At 33.0% G+C, this 21,587-nt stretch overlaps 1 protein-coding gene across 10 annotated transcripts in view; it reads right to left on the minus strand.

Moving 5' to 3' along the window:
* EHBP1 (EH domain binding protein 1) overlaps positions 1 to 21,587 on the minus strand; it is a 299,763-nt gene that overhangs the window by 228,909 nt on the left and 49,267 nt on the right. For all 10 annotated transcript variants that reach the window (XM_074332041.2, XM_074332040.2, XM_019717739.3 and 7 more), the window contains exon 5: positions 17,982 to 18,035. In XM_074332041.2, coding sequence (XP_074188142.1) covers positions 17,982 to 18,035 — 54 coding nt within the window. The remainder of the gene's footprint in view (positions 1 to 17,981; positions 18,036 to 21,587) is intronic.

Below are 21,587 nucleotides of genomic sequence, written 5' to 3' on the forward strand. Positions count from 1 at the left end.
TTGGTTGTTTTTTTTTAAAATGAGATATAATTGACATATAACATCGTATTAGTTTTAGGTATACAACATGATGTTTTATGCATTATTGCAAAATGATTACCACAGTAAGTTTAGTTAACATCCATCACCACACATAGCTACAAATTTTTTTCTTGTGATGAGAACTTTTATGATCTATTATCTTAGCAACTTTCCAATATACAACACAGTATACCACTTTTCAAATATACAACATGGTGACTGTACATGATTTTAAATGAGAAAAAAAGCCAGCAGAAAAGTAATTTTGGAAAATATCTATAGTTAAAGAGGTATGAAGGCATACACTTTGATTGCTTTGGCTAGAGATTTAATACATATAAATATAATGTAAATAAATCCTATGCTTTCCAGTGACATAATTAAAATTTTGTACCTATTTTATGTCATTTGACCACTTCTAAACTTTTCCTTAAATTTAATGAGAAAGGAAAAATTCTTCAAATTTATTTTACTGATTGATTTATTTCTAAATTGATTCTATTTTCAAAAGAATGCAACAATTCAGGTTTTATAAAATCAAAGCCATTAATTCAGGACCGAAACAGGAAATGAAAGAAAAAGCAAAAGGAAAGTTGTATCGAGAAATTTTGCCTGTAGAAAGTTGCAATAGAGTACATTCCCCACATGCCCTTACCTCCACCCCATCCCCACCCCAAGAGAACACCTCTTTGCTTGTTAGCAGGCAAGGTCTATATTTAGGTATATGGAGAGAGAGAGAAAAAGAGAATTGTTTTCCTATTAAGCCATTCAACAAACATATTTAACAAGTTCAACACATACTTTTTCTTTCAGCACGTTCTCAAATGTTCTGACCAGTCTAGTTTATTCAAATGATTTGGTTGAAATAATTAATAAGTACCACAGGACAATTCAGATTGCCAGAATCTGAAAAGTAAATAACTTCAGGAAAAAAGTTATTAACAAAAATAATGAGAAATTGTTCCTCCTCTGCTGTGGCTACTAGCTACAAATTGAGTACATACTATATATAACTACTAGCTCTTTTGTTTAAAGTTCACAAGAGCAACTTGGAGAGATAATAAAATACAAATATGTCTTCATTATTGTTTTCTATGATCCTAATGATCTCAATAACATGGCAATATAGTTAGGCTCCCTAAAATTTAGGAGACAAGGAGTTTCTACCGTTGGTTCTGCTACTATTACACAATTTAAGAAATATCTTTTCTTTACCTCTGTAATGAAATATCAACTATTGTCAACCAAATTTCAAAGGCAAGATAGGAAGAGAGTTACAAAGTATCTGTGTATTGCTCAGTTTCTCCAAAATAATTTTTATTTAAAAACAAGTCTGTGTTAAGGCAAAGAAGAATATTCTTCAAGCATTAAATTATTTTAAACTAACGTACCATATTTATCAGAACGCTTTTGTCCTGTCACTGAGCTTAAGACTGTTATTACAAGACACTATATTTCATCAATTTCTAGTTGTCACAATGCTGATAAAAATCAACAGTTCTACCCAATTTATGTAAGACCACAGACATACTAGACAAAAATGCCTCATTTAATTCATGATACAGAATAACTAATGACTATATTATAAAGAAAAAAACAATCACAAAACAAAATTTATAGAGAGAAACGAGGTATTAAAACTTTAAAAATGGGTAGGATAACAGATTATTCACAGAATTGTGAAAAATCTTACTTCCTGGAGAGCTTAAAGGTGTTAAAGTACTAAGACAGTTTTGTACCCTTGAGTTGATAACTTTCCACAATGGATCTGAAGCGCACAGGTAAATTTAGTTTCTCCAATCAGTTACACATCTCTTATAATGTCAACAATTCCATTTTAATAGGATATAATTCATGAAAACATTCCATTTGCTTTTCTGTCAGTACAAATGCACCTATATCCAATTACATAATGCAAAGTTCCAATTCTATACGAAGAAATAATTTAACATAGATTTCTTAAGAGTTTTGTTTGTTTTTGTAATTTACTTCATGGTTGTCTTTGAGCAAAGAACTATATAGGAGCCTTCAACATATTAACTGGTCTTTTCAAGGGGGTTGGTGTGGCAGAAAACTAGAATGCCTAAAATCCATTCCATTGTAAGACTAAAGAAGCTTTATCTACATATTACTAAGAGAACAGAGAAGAGAGAAAAGTAAAAGTAGCAAATTGAAAAATCTTAAAACAAACACTTTTCTATTAAAAGTCTGGAGTGTCATTAGAACCCTACTGTAAAACAATTACCAAATCTTTGTTCTAATGTTTGTCGTCAGGGATAAAAAAGGCCTCAATGCACACGTATAACATCTTGTGTGCACTAGTATCTTTTAATGCTGAATTTCTATGAATTAACATGTAAAAAAATTGCTCAAATACACTGCTGGTTTTAAGTATCTCTAGTGTAGTATTAGAGATTTGTTTTGATAGCTGTCTTGTTTATCAGCTTCCTCCCTCCAGTTGGCAAAAAACAGAATCGAAAGCAACTTTGGTTATCTTTTTTTCTCACTCATTTATATGAAACACTTTTGAAGGTAGCTAGCAGGAAGTAAGAAGAATAATCTAAATGGCTCTAGCAATTTAGAAAACAGACTGCAGTGTACTACTGTGACTCAATAACACCTGCACAAATTACATGCCGTCAAATTAATTCAGCATACAGTACAAGTTTAGACTATTTTTCAGTTTATAGAAACTAGAATGTATAAGGCTGTGGTATTTTCCTTAATTCCCACAAGTCTTCTTTTAGTCAACTTACACTCATCTTGAAGGATGTATAATTGTTGGAGATATAGTGATAATTTACTAAAATACTTTCTCTTCTATTACCAATTTTAAATAGAAATATCTATTACGATGTACAAATATTATGCTAGGGCTCTGTTTCCTTTAGTTTTACAGTCTTTTTGATGAAATGTATACATTAATTTAAACCTCTAATAAATGTAAGCTTTTAAATATTACTCAAAAATGTTAATTGAGGCTATATGCTAGTGCCTTCCATTTGCTGTCTACAAAAGGCAAAGTAGATTAAGAAAGTAAGATTAAAGGATGACTACTACCTAAAGTTACAAAGTAAAACAATGGGTTAGCTACGTGAAAAGTGGTTTTCCTGCTTGTATCATGCCACGCAACTATTTTTCAAAAATTGTAAAAACACCCAGTGATCCTTAAAGTATTTGAGGCAACAATTTCATTGAAAATATGATTTTTTTTTAAAAAGACGACCTTCGTACACAAACTTTTACCTACATTTTAAAGAGATCTCAATCCTCTAAAGTATATCCAGGCAAGAATCCCTAAGGGTCCCAAGATTGAAGGGTAACAGCCTTTGCCTGGTGTGACAGCAAGCTGGCTGTGGCATCTGTCACCAGTGCTGCCTGCCTATTGAGGGAAAGACAATTTCAGAGATCCAAATGGTTGGATAAGTGACTCCACACTTCAACATACATCCTTTTAAAAACCTTTTGCTTATAAAGACCCTTTCTTTGGTCAAGCATATTCAATTCCAAATCTGGTCTTAAAGAGTTTCCATGACCTGGTCCTTTTTTAACCTAATCAATTAAGTGATTTCCTTATCCTCTCTTCAAGTTTTCGTTCCACATTTATTATTTCTCCTCATTTGTAAAGTCTCTCTCTGACATTTATTATTAGCATGTACTGAATTCTTACTATATACCAAGCACTATGCTAGATGCTTCTTATGCCTTTAATATCACTGATCCCAGCTACCACTTTGTAAAATACCTCTGTTTTATAGATGAGAAAACAGAGGCTCTGAAAGGATAAGTATAAAGTCCAAATTTACACTGCTAGTAAGTGGGATTCAAGTCCAGGTCTGGGCGCAAAGCCTTGTTTTTCTCCCTGTCTAATACTTCTCCAACGTTTCCTCTCAATTACCCTTAACAGTAAAGGAACAGGACGAATACCTCTGAGGACCTGGGAAGTACAACCAGAAGCAGCTCAATCAAGACATGACATTTCTCTGAACTCATGTTTCATCTTTAAAATTCATATTACTTTTGCCTCTTTTCCCGAAATGATTCCATGGAGATTTCATCATAAAAACACTTTAAAGTACATACTACAGAAGAAAATTAATAATACAGGAAGATAGAAACTGACACACACCTCTAGGGATAAACCTAGGCACGTTTAAAAAGCTGCTTCTTAAACAATCTTGATAATGTCAATTAATATTAACTCATCTACCTCTAATTTCTATTATACTTTTCAGCTATCATTATATATTTATCATAGTACATATCACTTTATTCTTGTTTCATGTGTGAGTCTCTCAAACCAGATTTTTAGTATCTGAGTAGAGATGTTCGCGTGTATCCCCCGCAGTAATTAGTTAGTACAGGTAGGCTCTAAACACAGTGCCTAGGACAATACATGTTTGATGAGGGAATAAATAGTAAAATGCATGGGGCTTCAAAGTCTGAAGACTTGGGTTTGAGACCAGGTGAAGTTGTTTTCTGTGTGTTCTTGGGCTAATCACATAACCTCACTGAATCAAAGAAAATATAATATTGTCCACTTTAGAGAGGTTTCTAAAGAACTAAATGAGGTATTTTATGTGAAAATATTTTGTGTTCTTTAACAAAACTTATCAAATATTATTTAAGATTTATGATGTTATTGACCAGTTGATGTAGTTTAATTTTATTTTAAAAGGCAAGGGAAGCAAGATCTTAAAGTTACTATATCACATCAGCCTACCTAAGTAAATTGAGAAAGAACAGTAAACCGTAATAAGTTCTAGTAAAGTATACCATCTGTTTAATTAATCTGTGTCAGGGCACAAAATTATTTTCATAATGGAATACATTTCATAACATATAAAATACGGTTTTATACACTCATCCAGCCCATTTTCTAAATCTTTGCCAAAAATACATAAGCAGGTGACCCCAATGTTCTCAAAGCCACCTCCCTTCTCATCAGAATTCTAATTCAGTAGGTACATGTTGGGGCCCAGGTAGCTGTGTTGTTAAAATGGGACATGGACGATTTTAAGTGAACACTGACCTAAAACTAACAACACCAACAGTTTTTTCCTTTGTTACCCACCAGGTGAACCATGTAACTCTGTAGATTCACAGCAACTATACAGGGAATTTTTTAATTCCTTAATTATAATTCAACTAAATGGTTGTAAATTACTACAACCTAAAAAAAAAAAAAGAACCACGCTTTTTACAACGAAATATTTAAGAACGTAATCTACTGAACTGTATGGTATGTTGTTCCACAAAGCAGCCATGATCTCTCTTACCCTCTGCTCAAGTGAATCCAAGCCACGTAAAGAACTTGCCAAATACTTAATCTCTTATCTGAAGTCTCTTACTTGGAGTTCAGAAAGGCAATACGGCGCCTTTGCCTATATCACAGTGGCTAGATTACAGCACACTCCCAACAAGGCCCGCGGCAGCACCCCATAACCAAACCTACTAATATTTCTGCAGTATAACGAGTCACACTAAGTAAAACCATTCACACTAAGTCAAGTAAATACTACCAACAGCCTCACTTCAGGTCAGGACAGGTTTTGCCACCAAATGAGTTTGAACCAAATTTCTAAAAAATAAACATTTAAAAAAGTCTCTGGGTAGTAGAGATTTTGGATTTTGAGGTTACAAATAAAGGATTGTAAAGATTTTTTTCTTTTAGGTTTCAACTTATATATCACTTTCACTGGAAAGCTTCCCCAACCAAGACTGGGTTAGGTACTCTTTATACGCACGTACATATTTAACTCCTATACTTACTCCTATCTTAGTGGTTGCCTGTTTATCTCCCAACAGACTATAGGATATCTGTAGTTAGGGGCCACTTCTTTTTCACTATTACACTCTCAATAATTAGCAAATATCTGCCACCACATGGCATCCATTTAATAAATAGTGAATGAATAAGCAATCATGGCACTAAGAGTTTAATTTAGTGAAGTTTTATAATACTACTGTACTTGCTTGATCTATAAGGTACAATTAACATCAATAAAGATGAATCTCCACATAATGAACTGGGACAAAAATCAGAAAATCCAATAAAAAAGACTACCTAGTAGCATACATATTGTAATAGTATGAAAAGAGTGCTTTGTTGCTGCAAAATAAAACTTTTCCTTAAATTTGTTAGCTAGGACATTTTACAAAGTAAACTACTACATGAAATAAATTAACATGCAGTAGTTTATTTACTATTTTAACACAGAGATTTTTTGCATTATATATATCGATAAATACAGCACAGTTACCGGGTTTCCCCGAAAATAAGACCTAGCCGGACCATCAGCTCTAATGCATCTATTGGAGCAAAAATTAATGTAAGACCCGGTCTTATATAAGACCCGGTATTTATTATATTATATTATATTATATTATATTATATTATATTATATTATATTATACCCAGTCTTACATTATATTAAAATAAGACTAAGTCTTATTCTAATTTTTGCTCCAAAAGATGTGTTAGAGCTGATGGTGGTCTGGCTAGCTCTTATTTTTGAGGAAACATGGTAGGTCCCTTTCTGTGTCAGGAATTTTAAAATGCAGAATCTGAAGACAGAAACTTCTTTCTTCTAATTAAGATATTCTAATAAAATTGACACATAATTAACAAAAAGATGACAGACATTATGCAAGATGAAAATGAAAAACTAAGTAAGTATTTAAGCAAATAGGTAGTTATACAAGAATCTTCGGATTGTGTGGATTCTAGCTGCCTCAAAGCACATATGCTCATTCTTGGGTATACCTTTCTTTTTTCTTTTAAGTGCAAAAACAGTTTCTTCATCATTTTCTTTAAAGCCAAAGAGTATCTTGAGAATAAAGGAAATGGGTTTTCCTCCAGAAGCTCATCTAAAAGATTTCTGAATCAGAACACACTAAATATTTAACATAAAGAAAACTGAGGGGAAAAAATGTATACATATGGACTTTCTCTGAAATTTAACTAAAATGAAAGTCAACTGGCTGACAAAGCCTCACTTAACTACTCCCCATATCAAGAAACCCTACCTAATTTACACAGACAGCCAGTCACCATTCATATAATCATATACAACAGAAAGTTGACAGGATAATTAAAAAACCAGAAAAGCCAGTCTGAACTATAAGCTTCCTACTCTAAATGCAGGAGTTTAGTTCTGAGGGGGTTAGGGGGAAAGCTTTGTTGCTTCTAACATTAAGTTAATTTTTTTCTAAGTGGAACCAGGAACAAATAATATCACTTTTCAAAAAACAAAATGGCTAATTTTGAACCTTAGGCCTACCAGGTCAGAAAGATCATCTAAAAGGAATTTATTTAAGTATTTTTTTAAAAAATTCCTTTGTAGTGGATCACCTTTTCTGACATGCCAGTACCTCTTAGCAAGTTCCTAGGTTGATGGTGTTCAAAAGTAACCTTCACTATTTACAGAAGAAATGATATCATATCTGAGATCACTTTAAATAATCTGATAAAAAAGAAAAAGAAAAATGGGAGGATTGATGAAATAAGTTTGGCAAAATATTGAAGATGTCAAAGCCAGGAGATGGATACATAGAGGTTTATTACATTATTCCTTCTACTTTTGTACATGTTTGAAATAATCTTAAATTTTTAAGTTGAGATTTTTAAAAATTTGGTCTTGATTAGATTTATCCAAACTGCTAAATTTGCATGAAGGAAAAGATGAGCAGAGGTCCTCTATATCCTGCTTCCAAATTCCTGACTTACAAATCCAAAAGGGTTTAAGACTCTTGGACCATAAGAAAAGAACACGTTTGAGAAGCATATAGCAAACGAATGGCCTAAAAGAGACCAAATAATACAGGTATCTTCCATGTATCATTCTTCTTCGATTGTAAACTGGTTACTGCTGTATAGGATAACACTTAACTCTCTCAGCGAGGAATCACCATGGCTAAGCACATTGAGTTTTCTTGCCACCCTACAGCAGTGAGAGAATTCCATTTCCTCACTTCCTTCTTAATCGAATACAAGGAACAGGGTGGGGAAAGGACTGGCTTCCTAAATACAAAGTTGAATGAACTATAGAGGGAAAAAAACTATCATATATTCATATATATAGTAGATGATATAGTAGTATATAACACCAACCAATACAGCTACATGGGCATTAGTGATCAAACCACTCTTTAGTTATTGGGTGAACAGAAGAATAAAAAGTGGGGTATATTCTTAGTGGAAGTCTGAACCTCCTCTCCACCACTGAGTGTCACTCTCACATAGAAGGAATATCAGCAGGGATTGATCAGGTTCAAGACAGTTAACTGGGTCAGATTTCTGGCAGGTGGAACATTAACAGGTATGCTATAACTAGAGCTACACTAGGGCAAATGTCCTACCCTAAAAAAACTAGGTCATCTCTGATCGGTACTTAAATTATAAATTGTTGTATTGGTTACATGGGGAAGGAATGTTTCTAATTTTTGTAACGTGGGTTGTGGTATTCTTGTATGTATTATTCACCCTTTGGACCTTTAGAAAAGTGGTATTCACGAGACTCCCCAGACCCCTTTCTGGCAATTATGTTTTTGTTCTATGTATCTATGAGTCTGTTTCTGTTTTGCATTGTTCGGTCTTTTTTTTTTTAGATTTCACATATAAGTAAAATCATGTGGTACTCGCCTTTCTCTGTCTGACTTATTTCACTTAGCATAAAACCTTCTAGGTCCATCCATGTTGTCACAAATGACAAGATTTCATTTTTTTTATGGATGAGTAATATTCCATTGTAGATATATAGCACATCTGCTTTATCCATACATCTACCAATGGACACTTAGCTTGTTTCCATATCTTGCCTATTGTAAATAATGTTGCAATGAACACAGGGATGCATATATCTTTTTGAATTAGTGTTTTCATTTTCCTTGAGTAAACACCCAGATGTGGAATTGCTGGATCACATAGTTGTATTTTTAATCTTCTGAGGAACCTCCATACTGTTTTCCACAGTACTAGCTGTATCCATTTACATTCCCACCAACAGTGTACGATGGTTCCCTTTTCTCCACATCCTCACCAACACTTATTTGTTGTCTTTTGATAATAGCCATTCTAATAGTACGTGTGAGGTGATATGTCATTGTGGTTCTGATTTGCATTTCCCTGATGATTAGAGATGTTCAGCATCTTTTCATGTAGCTTTTGGCCACCTAGATGTCTTCTTTGGAAAAATGTCTAACACATTTTGATACCCCATTGATCTCTAGGAGGACAAAGTACCTCAAGTTAATAACATGTCTATTATTAAATTTAGTGGGTTAACAGTTTGAAAAATAGAGGTCTATTGATCTTTTGTAGGGAGCTCATGTTTTGTTTTGGTTGGTTTAGGTTTTTTGTGTTTTTTTTTCCCTCTCTTCCTCTTATCACCTCATCAAGAACAGTTACTACTCTAAATTCACCACTGTCTCAGTTGCCCTTACCTGATTTTTCTTTCCATTGCTTAGAATGCCTTTTTGCACAATTCTACTTTTTCTTAAAAACTAAAGCTCTGCAGCCACTTCCTCCAGAAAGTCTTCCCTCGATTCCACCCTCCTTTCCAGTATCCTAAGGATATATTTTTTTCTTGTATATCTTTCTTTACTTATATGACACCTTCACTAGTTTATACAAATTAGGAGGACAGGCTACTTTATGCCCTCAAATATAAATCTCCATTTGGTTTTAAATGATGTGCCATTATTTTATATAGCGCTAAGAAAGAAAAAAAACAAAACACTACCAGTTATTAATTTTGGACACCAAAAATGTAAGATAAGCCCAATTTCAGAGAAATTAAAATGGGGCAAGGGGAAATACGCATCTCAGTATCAAAATTCTGCATGTCTTAACTAACTTTGTGTCTTTAATATTAACAAAATGTCTGGGCATATAGAAAATGCACATTAAACGTTTACAAAATGGTTGAATGAATGAATTCAACCTAGATTGGTACTTCTCATCAACATGCATTTTTGGATTCATTCAAAACCAAAAGTATCTAAGAATAAAAATTTTTAGATTTTAAAAATTAAGACCTATGGATATAATTTACAAATACACTGTTTCTGATTTTAGTTGAATAACCTAAAGTACCAGGAAATTTCTTTTTAATTTTCTAAATATAACTGTTATGGCTTCGCATTAAAATAAAACTCACAATGTCAACTGCTTAGGTGAACAAACATTATATTACGGAAAATAAAAGAGAAACATGTTTTTCTGTAGTATCCATTCTTGATGATCTGCACTGATAATAGGGATACAGATGATAAATAATCTAAAATAAAGGATAACTTTAAAGTCACTTATATTTGTTTTTGAAGTATATTCATATATTCATATTATGACTAGATAAAAACATAGACAGTCAGGCCAGAGGTAGATGTTAATATATTACCAACACTTGTTTAATTATAGAAAACAAACTAGTCCTTAATCTTAGATTAAGTAGAAGATGCCCTAAATCAAAAGCTGAAAAACCTTTAGAAAGATGAAAATATTTTTAAGTTTAATCTAAGCAAGATGTTTACAAGGTGCTTTGTTATTCATTTGAGATAATGATCAATTTTAGATATTTTGAAGAGGCATAAGTAGTAGAAAGGAGTGGAAAAACTAAAATACTACAACAATAAATGTGGAAATATAGCTTCCTTTCCTTTATATTTTTCTATATCGTCTAGTAAGAACAATATAAAAGTAGCTACCACTTCTGAGCTAAATGTTTTACACACATTTCTAATATTCAATAATCTATGAAATAGATATTAATAACCATAATTTTATACCTGAATATACTGAGGCTATAAAAGATTAAATAACTTGTGCGAGGGCACAAAGCTAGCAGTAGTAACATCACCTCAGAATTTTGACATGTATAAGTAGCTTTCTGGTCCAAAGCAAAAAGCTCAGAAAAAAATTGGGAAATCTTCCCTGTGACCAGAAACAAAAGAACCATAAAAATGAAGACAGCATTATCTCAATTTACACAAAGAGGCAAGAAGGTTGCTTTGAGAAAAAAATATTCAGAATTCTAGGCACTGATAAATTCTGGGATTCCATTTTGTAATGTCTAACAGCAGTCAAGTAATTAATCCCAGTAACTTTTAGCCTGAAAATGTACAGTAACTAAAGACTACCTTTACTAATCTAATACATACATACCTTACAGGTTTACCAGTACAGAAGGCAGATTAAAAATTTCTCTACGATTCTATAATTTCAGATTATTTCCACCTTTGTCACTAAACTAAGATAGTTATTGCAAAGGAGTTAACAGCAAAAGCCGTGAAAAGACAAGACTGGATGAAATCCCGACTTCTTAGCTATATAACCTTGAGCAAATTAGTTAACCTAAGTCTCACTTTCTTTAGCTCTAGATAAGGTTATTAATATCTGACTCACAGTTAATGTAATGGGTAAATGAGATAATGTGTATAAAGCATTCCACACAGTATCCGGTATACAGCAAGTGCCCAATAAATTTGTTAGGGTAATATATTTTGGTGACTTCTCTGTTTTATTGGGACATTTTATATTAAACAAAAACTTTAGTTTTTTTCATTGACTATGGGGCTGTAAGACAAAGTGCAAGGAAAAGAAAGGTATTAAAATTCCATTCAAAGTGTCAGAACGCTTTCCAGCGTCAGAACAATTTACCAACAGACTAAAACAAAACCTAGATTTTACAAGAGAATACAGACTTAATCTTTTTAAATTTACTAGCTCTTCTGTACACACTGTGGAAGCACATTTTAAAGGTAAGGCAGAGCACAACATTGTAAAACTGTTATTGCTGCAATAATATGACTATTCTCCAGACAAGAGTCAATTTCACCATTCACCACTGAGGGGAGCTGTAACCTAAAAAAAGTTTATATAGAATCCCAAGGTTATTTTTAAACTTTCTCGTACCTCACATTTGTTTAACAAATTCTTACTAAACTACATTTTAAATTAATATGATAAGTATGGCTGAATTCTCTTCTGGAGACCTTGTAAGGAATAAAAAGGTTCGTTATATTCACATAATCATAAAATCCCAATCCCCTTTTTCCTGCTTTTTCTCCACAGCGCTTATCTAACATATTATCACATATTTAATATACATTATATATCATCTAACATAGTATATATGTCACACACATTAATTTTATTCTCTCACACACAAACGAATGTAAGCTCCATAAAAAAGGTTTTTTTAATGTTTTATACACCACTCTATTTTTAGTACCTCAAACAGTGAGTGCCCAGCACAAAATACATGCAGAAAATTAAATGCTATTGAGTCAGTGAACGAACGAATACATGTTCACTTATTTAAAAGGTTAAAAATACATTAGACGATGTCAAGTACAGTAGTCCCCCCTTGTCCATGGTTCACTTTCCAAGGTTCCAGTTACCCACGGTCAACCGAAGTCCAAAAATATTAAATAGAAAATTCCAGAAATAAACAATTCATAAATTTTAAACTGCACACCCTTCTGAGTATCGTGATGAAGTCTGGTGCTGTCACATTCTGTCCCACAGGGAACTGAATCATCCCTTTTGTCCTGAGTATAGACTACCTGCCCACTAGTCACTGAGTAGCCTGAGACTGTGGAGGTACAGCAGTGCTCCTGTTCAAGTAACCCCTATTTTGCTTAATAATGGCCCCACGAGCTCATTAGAGATGCTTGCTGGCAATTAGAATATGACAAAGAGAAGCCCTAAAGTGCTCCCTTTAAGTGAAAAGGTGAAAGTTCTTGACTTAATAAGGAAAGAAAAAACATCGTATGCTGAGAATGCTAAGATCTACAGGAAGAATGAATCTTCCATCCATGAAATTGCCTAATTTATAAATTAAAATTTATCATGGGTATGTATGGATGTATATTAATGTTTATAAATTTTAATTTATAAACATATATATATGTATGTATGTATGTATGTATATGGTCCATACCGTCTGTGGTTTCAAGCATCCACTGGGAATCTTGGAATGTATCCGCTGTGGATAAGGAAGGATACTGTAAAGCCAACTGCTACTACCTGAAACATGTAGTGTCTACTTACAATGAATTTTGGTTTAAAAGAAAATGTTTAAAAGCAGTTATTTAATCCTATACATGAGTATATGGGCAGATCTCATGAGAATGGCTTGTTTAATATACATTTATAGTGGAATTCCTCTTAAGTGATTTGAATGGCACAGAGAGTTGGTCAATTAAACAGAGAATTATGAATACTGATATACATTTTGATTTTGTTGAGTACATATTAATGTGTTTCATTCACCAGTTTCATGGTCTCTTCTCTGAGTATAACTTTGGTGATTGCTGATTTTTTCCCCCTATAATCAGCACTCATAATGTATCATTAGTGCATTTCAATTTTTTTTTAATGAAATGAATACTTCAGGACAATTGAGAAACAATATGAATAAAAACTTCCAGATGTTTATAAATTTGCCCCAATTTTTTACAGTTGTATGTCCACAAAAGATTTTACAGCAGTTTTTAACAACTCACTTTTTTCAACTCTTTCTAAAGCGTTTAACAGTTTTTATGAAATAATTCTTCAAATTGGTTGGCCTACGAAATACCTAATTTAATTATGTAATTATAATAACAGGTCAGCAGCCTTATAAGAGGTTCTGTAAGGGACAAATCCAACTTACAACTTAACTTGGAAAAGCAAAATATGTAGGAGTGTGTCAGAGAGTGACCTACTCTGTGTTTCCCTGAAAATAAGACCGGGTCTTATATTAATTTTTGCTCCAAAAGACGCATTAGGGCTTATGTTCAGGGGATGTCATCCTGAAAAATCATGCTAGGGCTTATTTTCCATTTAGGTCTTATTTTGGGGTAAACACAGTAACCATGTTGACCAGGGCGGACTTAAAAGTAGGATGCTTTACAGACAGAATGGAAAGCATGGGGTAATCTATGTAAATTACGTAGAGGTTGATCAGAAGAGCTTCTACAGGATCTTTCACATACTATCTCTCTGCCACTACAGTCTACTTGTTGAATTTTTTTTCAATATAGTTAATGGATACTTATGTAATTCCTGTCTTAAAAATAGTAATTCTTATAGGATTTCTAACAGTTAATTGAGCTTAACTATAATCACTCACTCTTTCAACAAATACGTATTGAGTGCCTATTACACAAAAAGGCATTATGTAAAAAATGTAGTATATAAAGAGATTAAATGGAACAGAACTTTTCCCCATTAAATTTACTTATCCAAGCAGGGGTCTTGTTAGGCATCTCAGAAAATTGATCTAGGTTTTCTTTTCCAAAGCAGGTAAAAAGGAATTATCACCTGGATAGGAAAGAAAAACCTAATCTCAAAATTCATTTATTCTTTTCACTATATAGGAGTTGGTCCCAGCAGAAAGAAATTAAGTTCCTTCCCAATTCTCGTCTATTTTCAGGTAAGAGTACATTACTTTCCTTTTTTGTTTTGTTTTAGAGGTTTAATTCTATGAACTCATCCTTTGACATTTGATAGATCATAGCTTATGATAGTTATCCTAATTTAAAGTATGTAAATTAATACATTCTGTTTTAAGTTAATATATTTTACATGCTTTAGTTAAAACATATGCATTCATCCTCTTTCCTGTGCATTAAGAATATAACAATTTCACAATACTTCTAAAGTCTGGTAACTATATACAATGTAAGTAAGTATAATGGATGAATTTAACATTTACTTTTCTCTCTTTAACTTCTTTAAAAAATAAACATGATGCTAGTAAAATAGGTCTGTCTCTTAAAAAAAAAAAAACCTGCTGTAAAAACAGGCATAAGCCAACAATAATAAAATCATAAGAAATTCATCTAATAAATGTTATTTTCTTGTACTGGGCTCCTCACAAGCATTATTAATTGTCATCATTATTAATGACTAGAAAACTGCCTTCCTCCCACTTTCTGATTAATTTTAATTTTCTTCAAATTAGCTCTTCACTACCTAGATTCCCTGAAGTTTTGGCTCTCTCCTAAAAGACAGGTATAATTTTTTTTACACCCATGGCTGAATAATTAGGTTTCTGCTACAAAGGGTAATATCTTCCTTTATATGAAAAGCGAGTTAATACAATTCAATTTTTCTTTCTTTAAAAAATTAAACTACAGTTGACATACAATATTATATGAGTTTCAGGTGTATAATATAGTTATTCAAGATTTATATACCTTACAAAGTGAACACTGCAAAAAAATCTAGTAACCACCTGTCACCACACAAAGTTATTAAGATACTATTGACTATATTCCCTATGCCGTATACTACAGGTATATGACTTATTTGTTTTAAAACTGAAGTTTGCACTTCTTATTCCCCTTCACCTTTTTTGCCCACACAACTTAATGTTTTTTAAATCTGGCTTAGGAAATAACTATGATAGAAATGAAAAGTAGAAAGAACTGTTGTGCTAAAAAGTTCAGAAGAGAAAACTTGTAACAATACTCATGTTCCATTTCAGAAATAAAAGTATATAGAAAACACATACATTGATATGGAGTTTTAAAGAAAGATACAAATTAGGGAGATATTAATTTATTCCAAAATGCTACAGTGGATAATTATTTTAAATATTGCATTCTCCATGAACTAGAAAATAAAAAATTTGATCTACAAAAAGGTAATTTTCAAAAGTTTATAAAAATATTTCTATCAACTAAAACAAAGTCACAAACCTAGAAAAGCCCTCTGAGGTCACTTAGAAAAAAACTCTTCATTTTACAGATGATGAAACTGAGTCCTAAAATATAATCTCAAAGTCACCACTTTTAAAGACACAAAATCAGGATTTATACTCAATTCTAATTCAATCAAAAATTCATATTTTCTCTCTACTATGAGATGGGAGAAAGAAAAATGCATTTTTTTCAAATAAGAATATGAGAAGGCAAAGAGACATGGAAGTAGAAAATCTTTCAGCTATTAAAAAGCATGATGGCTGAGAATTTCCACAAGTCCAGTGTTTTTCCACTACATAATTCAGAATAAGGTCTTCAAAATCATTGGATAGCATAGTAAAATTTAATCTCTAGTAAAAGTTGAATTAAAATGTTGGTTTTATAGTTTTATAAACAATATGAATAATAGTTAAAAGCCATCTATATTTATTGGATTTTTATATATCTAATTTATTAATAAACATTTGGAGAGAAGGAATTCTAATGTATTTTTTTTCCATTTTCTTCTTATGGCCATTCCCTTACCCGACAGATTTCTAGCAACTTCAAGCATTTGAGTAAAAAGCAGGCAAATGAGCAAAATAAGCTTTTGAGCTAAAATAAATATTGTTTTTCATTAAAAGGATAAAAAACATACTTTTTGACTTGAGAAACCCCTCAAAATGAAAAGGATAATCCAAAACACACCTACCTCTTTATCTAATGACCCATTTAAAATGTTTTATTTTAAATGTTAATATTTCTCTATTAACCTTTAAAATATCTTTATAAAATATATAACAGAATTTAATAAAAGGATTTTTCCTAAAATCCAATACATCTGAATGCTGTTGCATTGAAACCTAATGTATATCTGATAGCTTTTTTATTTTTTTTCACTTCCACCTTTCAGCAGGGTTAGTTAATTCATAACCTAGTCTTCAGAAATTTGGAACTGGTGTACTTCTATCCTAAGAGTAATTAATTGTGTAGTAGGAACACCTTTCTAAACAAATATAAAGTTAATTTTTACATACTTTTATCACTAATTACAATCCAAATATAATTGGACAATTTTTTAATACATCAAGTTGACAAAGAGACTTCAGACGTATAATAAAGCCAGGAATACTGAAAACTAAAAGAACATCCAGGTGGAGAAGCTTCTGATATCAGAATGAAACCTAGCTTTTGAAGCTGTAACCAATTTCAAGAAGACCAAGTTTATTTGCTTTTAAAACGTCAGTGGCTACTCCGAGTATAAAGTTCAAATCTATCACTACAGAAAAGCCAGAATTGTTAACATGTGTGAACCTTGAACACAATGACACTGGCTGGATGGCAGCCATCAGAACTCCACCTACAGTGCTTGGACCTGATCTCACTCCCAAGCTTCGCAGCTCTTCCCGACTAAAAATGGCCCAGTTACTGCTGGAAAAGTAAAGATCCCTTTTATCACTGAGATACAAGACAAAGTCAGGCTCTGTGCTCCGTTTGGAAGGAAGGCTATGCTACAAAGCATGTTATAAATCTGTTATAAATATATTTTAGAACTTTAACAGTGATCATGACAACAATGATGACGGCAGTGTTTGGAAAAGCTGCTATTCGTTGAAATTATTTAACCCTCACAACAATCCTATAAATGTATGGCTCAGAAGCTAAGAAACTTAACATGATCAGAGGTTGTAAGTGAAAAAGCTAGGGCTGAAAATCTGATCTATGTGACTCCAGAACCCACACTCTTAATTTACTCTATTTTCATTGCCTATCTTCCTTAATCCCCATTTAAAAACATTTAATGAACACATACTATATGCCTGCTAGCCACTTGGGATTCCACAATGTGTAAATTAATTAAAGATGATTATTAAAGCACCGATCTAGAAGAATCCTTCAACCGAAACAAAGAATTAAAACATGTACTTTATTTTTTAAATATTTCAAAAGTCACTCATCATTTCATTCAACAAATGTTTAAATGAAATTTTCTATGTGAAAAGCACCATGCTAGAAGCTGAACAGATAAAAAGATGAATACGACATGGTCTTTCCCTCAAGCCCCCAAAAGAATACATAGAGTATATACATAATTCAGTAGTGAAGAGTAATTTTACTTTTATGGCTTAAACAGTATTTCTTACAAATAATTCTATTGGCTGTCATTTCGTTAAAAAGATTCTAAAAGTAACAAATCAGTATTTAATTTTCAAAAGGCTACATTTCTCCTACTACCAAAATGCTATAGTTAAAAATGGGAAAGGTGACAAAATTTGTCATTAGCTTACATTTTCTATGACAAATGTCCACTCTTTATCTTCAAATTCCTCTGCATGAGGATCCTGTAACAAAAGCAAAATTAAGTTGAAATACATTTCTTTAATCCAATCAATCCAATTAATAAAATACAGGCAGCCTTGCTTTTAGCCTTACCAACTTTTAAAAAGGGAGAGGCAGAATGGCCTACTCTTAAGGTACCTCAAAATTTCTCTTAATTTAAAGCATTATTTAATCTTGAGAAATTCTCTATTTTACTTATATTGATGCATATCACTATCTTCCATCACTGCATAGATGACAAGATAAAATGAAACCCGATCAGACAGATAACTTACTGAGTGAACTACTAAGAAGCATTTATTAAGATACTGGATGCTTCTATAAAGCCCTACCCTCATTTTTATACCTGTATTTTTAACTAAAAGTACCATTTGAGGAACGGTTTTCTTTGGTGCAGAGATTTTGTACCTATCTGGAATTTCAAAGCGCTTCAAAGGACTTCACAATCTACACATAATGGCAGATTGGCATGGCTGTGGATACTCTCATCCCCCACCACTCCCATTAATCCTGGAAGTGCCTCAGAAACCTGAGAAAGGGTAATGGATCCTACAAGTAAATGCATCAAGAAGAAAAAAAAAAAAATAGATGAGGCATACTTTTGTAAGTATTTACTTGACATTTACTAGGTACTTATTGTATAAGGGAGTGTAGAGGTGTTGTACGGATTCAAACATAGTTGTCTTTGCCTTTGAAGACAAAAAAATGAATCTAAATAAATGTATGATGAAGGAAATACACAGTTTTATCATATTAGAAAACAACACATCACTTCTTCTAGGAATGAACAGGAAAAGCTTTAAGAGAGAGAAAGCATCTGGGCTAGGTGGGATGGTATAGGATTCTACAGGCATTAGAATAAGTAAAGACCAAAGGCAACAGAGTATAAGACATAAAACAAGGAAAGCAGTAGGAGGTCTCATCACAATGCAGTGAAGTTATTCAAGTCCAATTCCATGTGTGAGAGGTGGGGGAGGAATGAAGGAAACTTTAGGCTCAACATTCTACTCTAAGAGTGAGCGAGCACACACAGAGGGGGGAAAAGCTCTGCTGTTCCCCTACTGGATCTCAGGTCTCACATGCTTCTCCTAGGGAAGCATCTACTTCATGACTGATTCCATTTCAGTTTATTATTAATCTTCTGTTTCTGTTACCACAGTTCAGGCCCTTACTTTGTGCCTAGATAAAAGCGACTACAACATTCTCAGTCTCTCTGCCCTCCAATCAGTCTTGTACATGGGTCAGTTCTCCCAAAGACAGTTCTGACTATGTTAACCAACTCAGATTTCTTTAATGACTCCCTACAACCTATGGGATAAATTCAAACATCTGTATTTACTTCTTTATCTGTTTACTTTTTTTCCCCTTTTTTTTTCTTCTTTTAACTATCATAGCAGAGTGGTTGGCTGACTCTGAGCTGTACTGAGGCACCTAATTCTATGAGTAAAATCACACAAATAAAAACCTGTCAAACAGGCGTTTCCTTGGTGATAATGGGCAGGAGGAGGTAGCAAAAGGTAGAAGAGAAAGAGAGAGAGCTCCACTTGATATTTGTTTCCCCAGCCTGCCCATGAGGTAGGCTTATGGAGAGAGAATACTGTCAATAAAGGTTGAAGGAGCTTTTCCATGAAGAACTTAGAGCACAAACAGTGCTATTTTAGAGACCAAGTAATAAAGTGTGACACACTGTGGAGGAAAAAGACATCTTACCACCCTCCCTGCCTGTCCTACCCCCTCATTCTGGGAGGAATGCAGCATAGCTACAGCACAGCTAGTACAATTAATAATAATAATAATAATAATAATAATACAAAATATTTACTGAGCACACACTCTGTTCCGGCTACTGTGCTAAGTGTTTTAATCATCACAGCAACTTATGAAATGGGTACTATTTTTATTCCTATTTAACAGAACAGCAAACAGATCTAAAGATGTATTGTCCCCCAGTGAATAACTAATAAGTATTAAAACTCTGTTACACTTCCAGGTCTGTTTTATTTTTAGCTACATTGTTCCTTCAGTTTTACCAGTGTGTCCCCAGGACCTAGAAAAGTACCGGCCACACAGGGGGCACTCAACAATATTTGATGAATGAATGAATAAATATGTCATAAATTAACAAGTATTGAACAATGCCTTACATATTATATCCATTAATTCTCAAAGCAGAGCGAACATTTTTTTTAAAACACTGATGATGTAGTATCCCTAAAAGAATATTTTCAATGGGACCAAGGGACACATCTGTAGGGCAAAGTCAATAAAACGATGTACAAGAGCAACAGTTAATGTTCATTTTCAAGACACTTTAAAACGGCATAGCTACACGATTAACTGTATTATTGACCAGACAAAAACATTTGCAATGAAGATTGCTTCCAGCTTGAATCAATTAAGTCTTCTTTGTATCCCACTCTCTACCCTCTAGAGCAGGAGTGTCCAAACTTTTTCAACGTTTTTTACCAAGGGCCATATGCGGTAAAATACACAAACAGCCGGGCCACTCACTCGAGGTGAAGTACGTATTGCCTCACCTGGTTTATTTAAGTAAACTAAATATATTTTTGGAATTTGCTGCGGGACAATTAACTAAATATATTTTTGGAATTGCGGGCCGCAGTTTGGACACCCCTGCTCTAGTCTCCTTTCTTACCACTGAAGTAAAGAGAAAAATTGAAAATGGCTTAAAGAGAGCCATTTTTCTTCTCAAAACCCTAAGAGACTTTTTTTTTTTTCATTTACTAGAAACAGCTATTTCAATCTAATTCAAATTTTAAAAACAAGCACGTAGGCTAAAACAATTAATTTCTGGTTAAATCACAGAAAAATGGAACATACTGATAACTGCTTTAAAACGTACTTTGTACGCACACCTCTGTGAATACTTCAGACAAAAAGTTTAAAGTAGTTCTTTCCTACTTGCAAATTTCAAGAGTAAGTGAATTGTGAGACTTTATTATAAGTAAAAGAAAGGGTAAAATATGAAAAAAAATTTCCACTTGAATATTTTAAACACTGTTCAAAACCAAGATCCAAAAATTACCATGAAGGAATGAAAAGTTATTTTGTCTGTGTTAATTTTCTGCTTTCCTATTAGAATTCGGGGGGTGGGGGGGTTGGGGGAGTCAGGAAAATCAAGGTGTGGGGTGAAAATATTCTTTAAATATTTTTAAAAATCACAAGGTTGCCTCAAGAGCACAACTGAACAGAAATGTTTAATACAGCAAACTGGGGAGGAAGGAGGTATTTGGAGTTTTTTCTACAGACTAACACTCAAAGCATAAAAGTACAGTGATACAGATATGCTGTACATTCTCATCAGTACTTGAAAACTACACTTATCTCCTAATCCTCCGAGTAACACATTTCAACAGCCACTTTTAACTCAGAATCACTCAGTACATATCCTTTCCCCAAAGACATGGCTGTCAGCTATTTATCACCTCTATTCTAACCCCTTGTTCTCTATTATCCTTTTTTTTTAAAGTTATATAACCATGCATGTTCATTTGCTTTACTAATATAAACAACAGACTAAATAAAAACACTCA

The sequence above is a fragment of the Rhinolophus sinicus genome, chromosome 2 (genome assembly GCF_057876585.1).
Source record: "Rhinolophus sinicus isolate RSI-liver-muscle chromosome 2, RSI-T2T, whole genome shotgun sequence".
Lineage (NCBI taxonomy): Eukaryota > Metazoa > Chordata > Mammalia > Chiroptera > Rhinolophidae > Rhinolophus > Rhinolophus sinicus.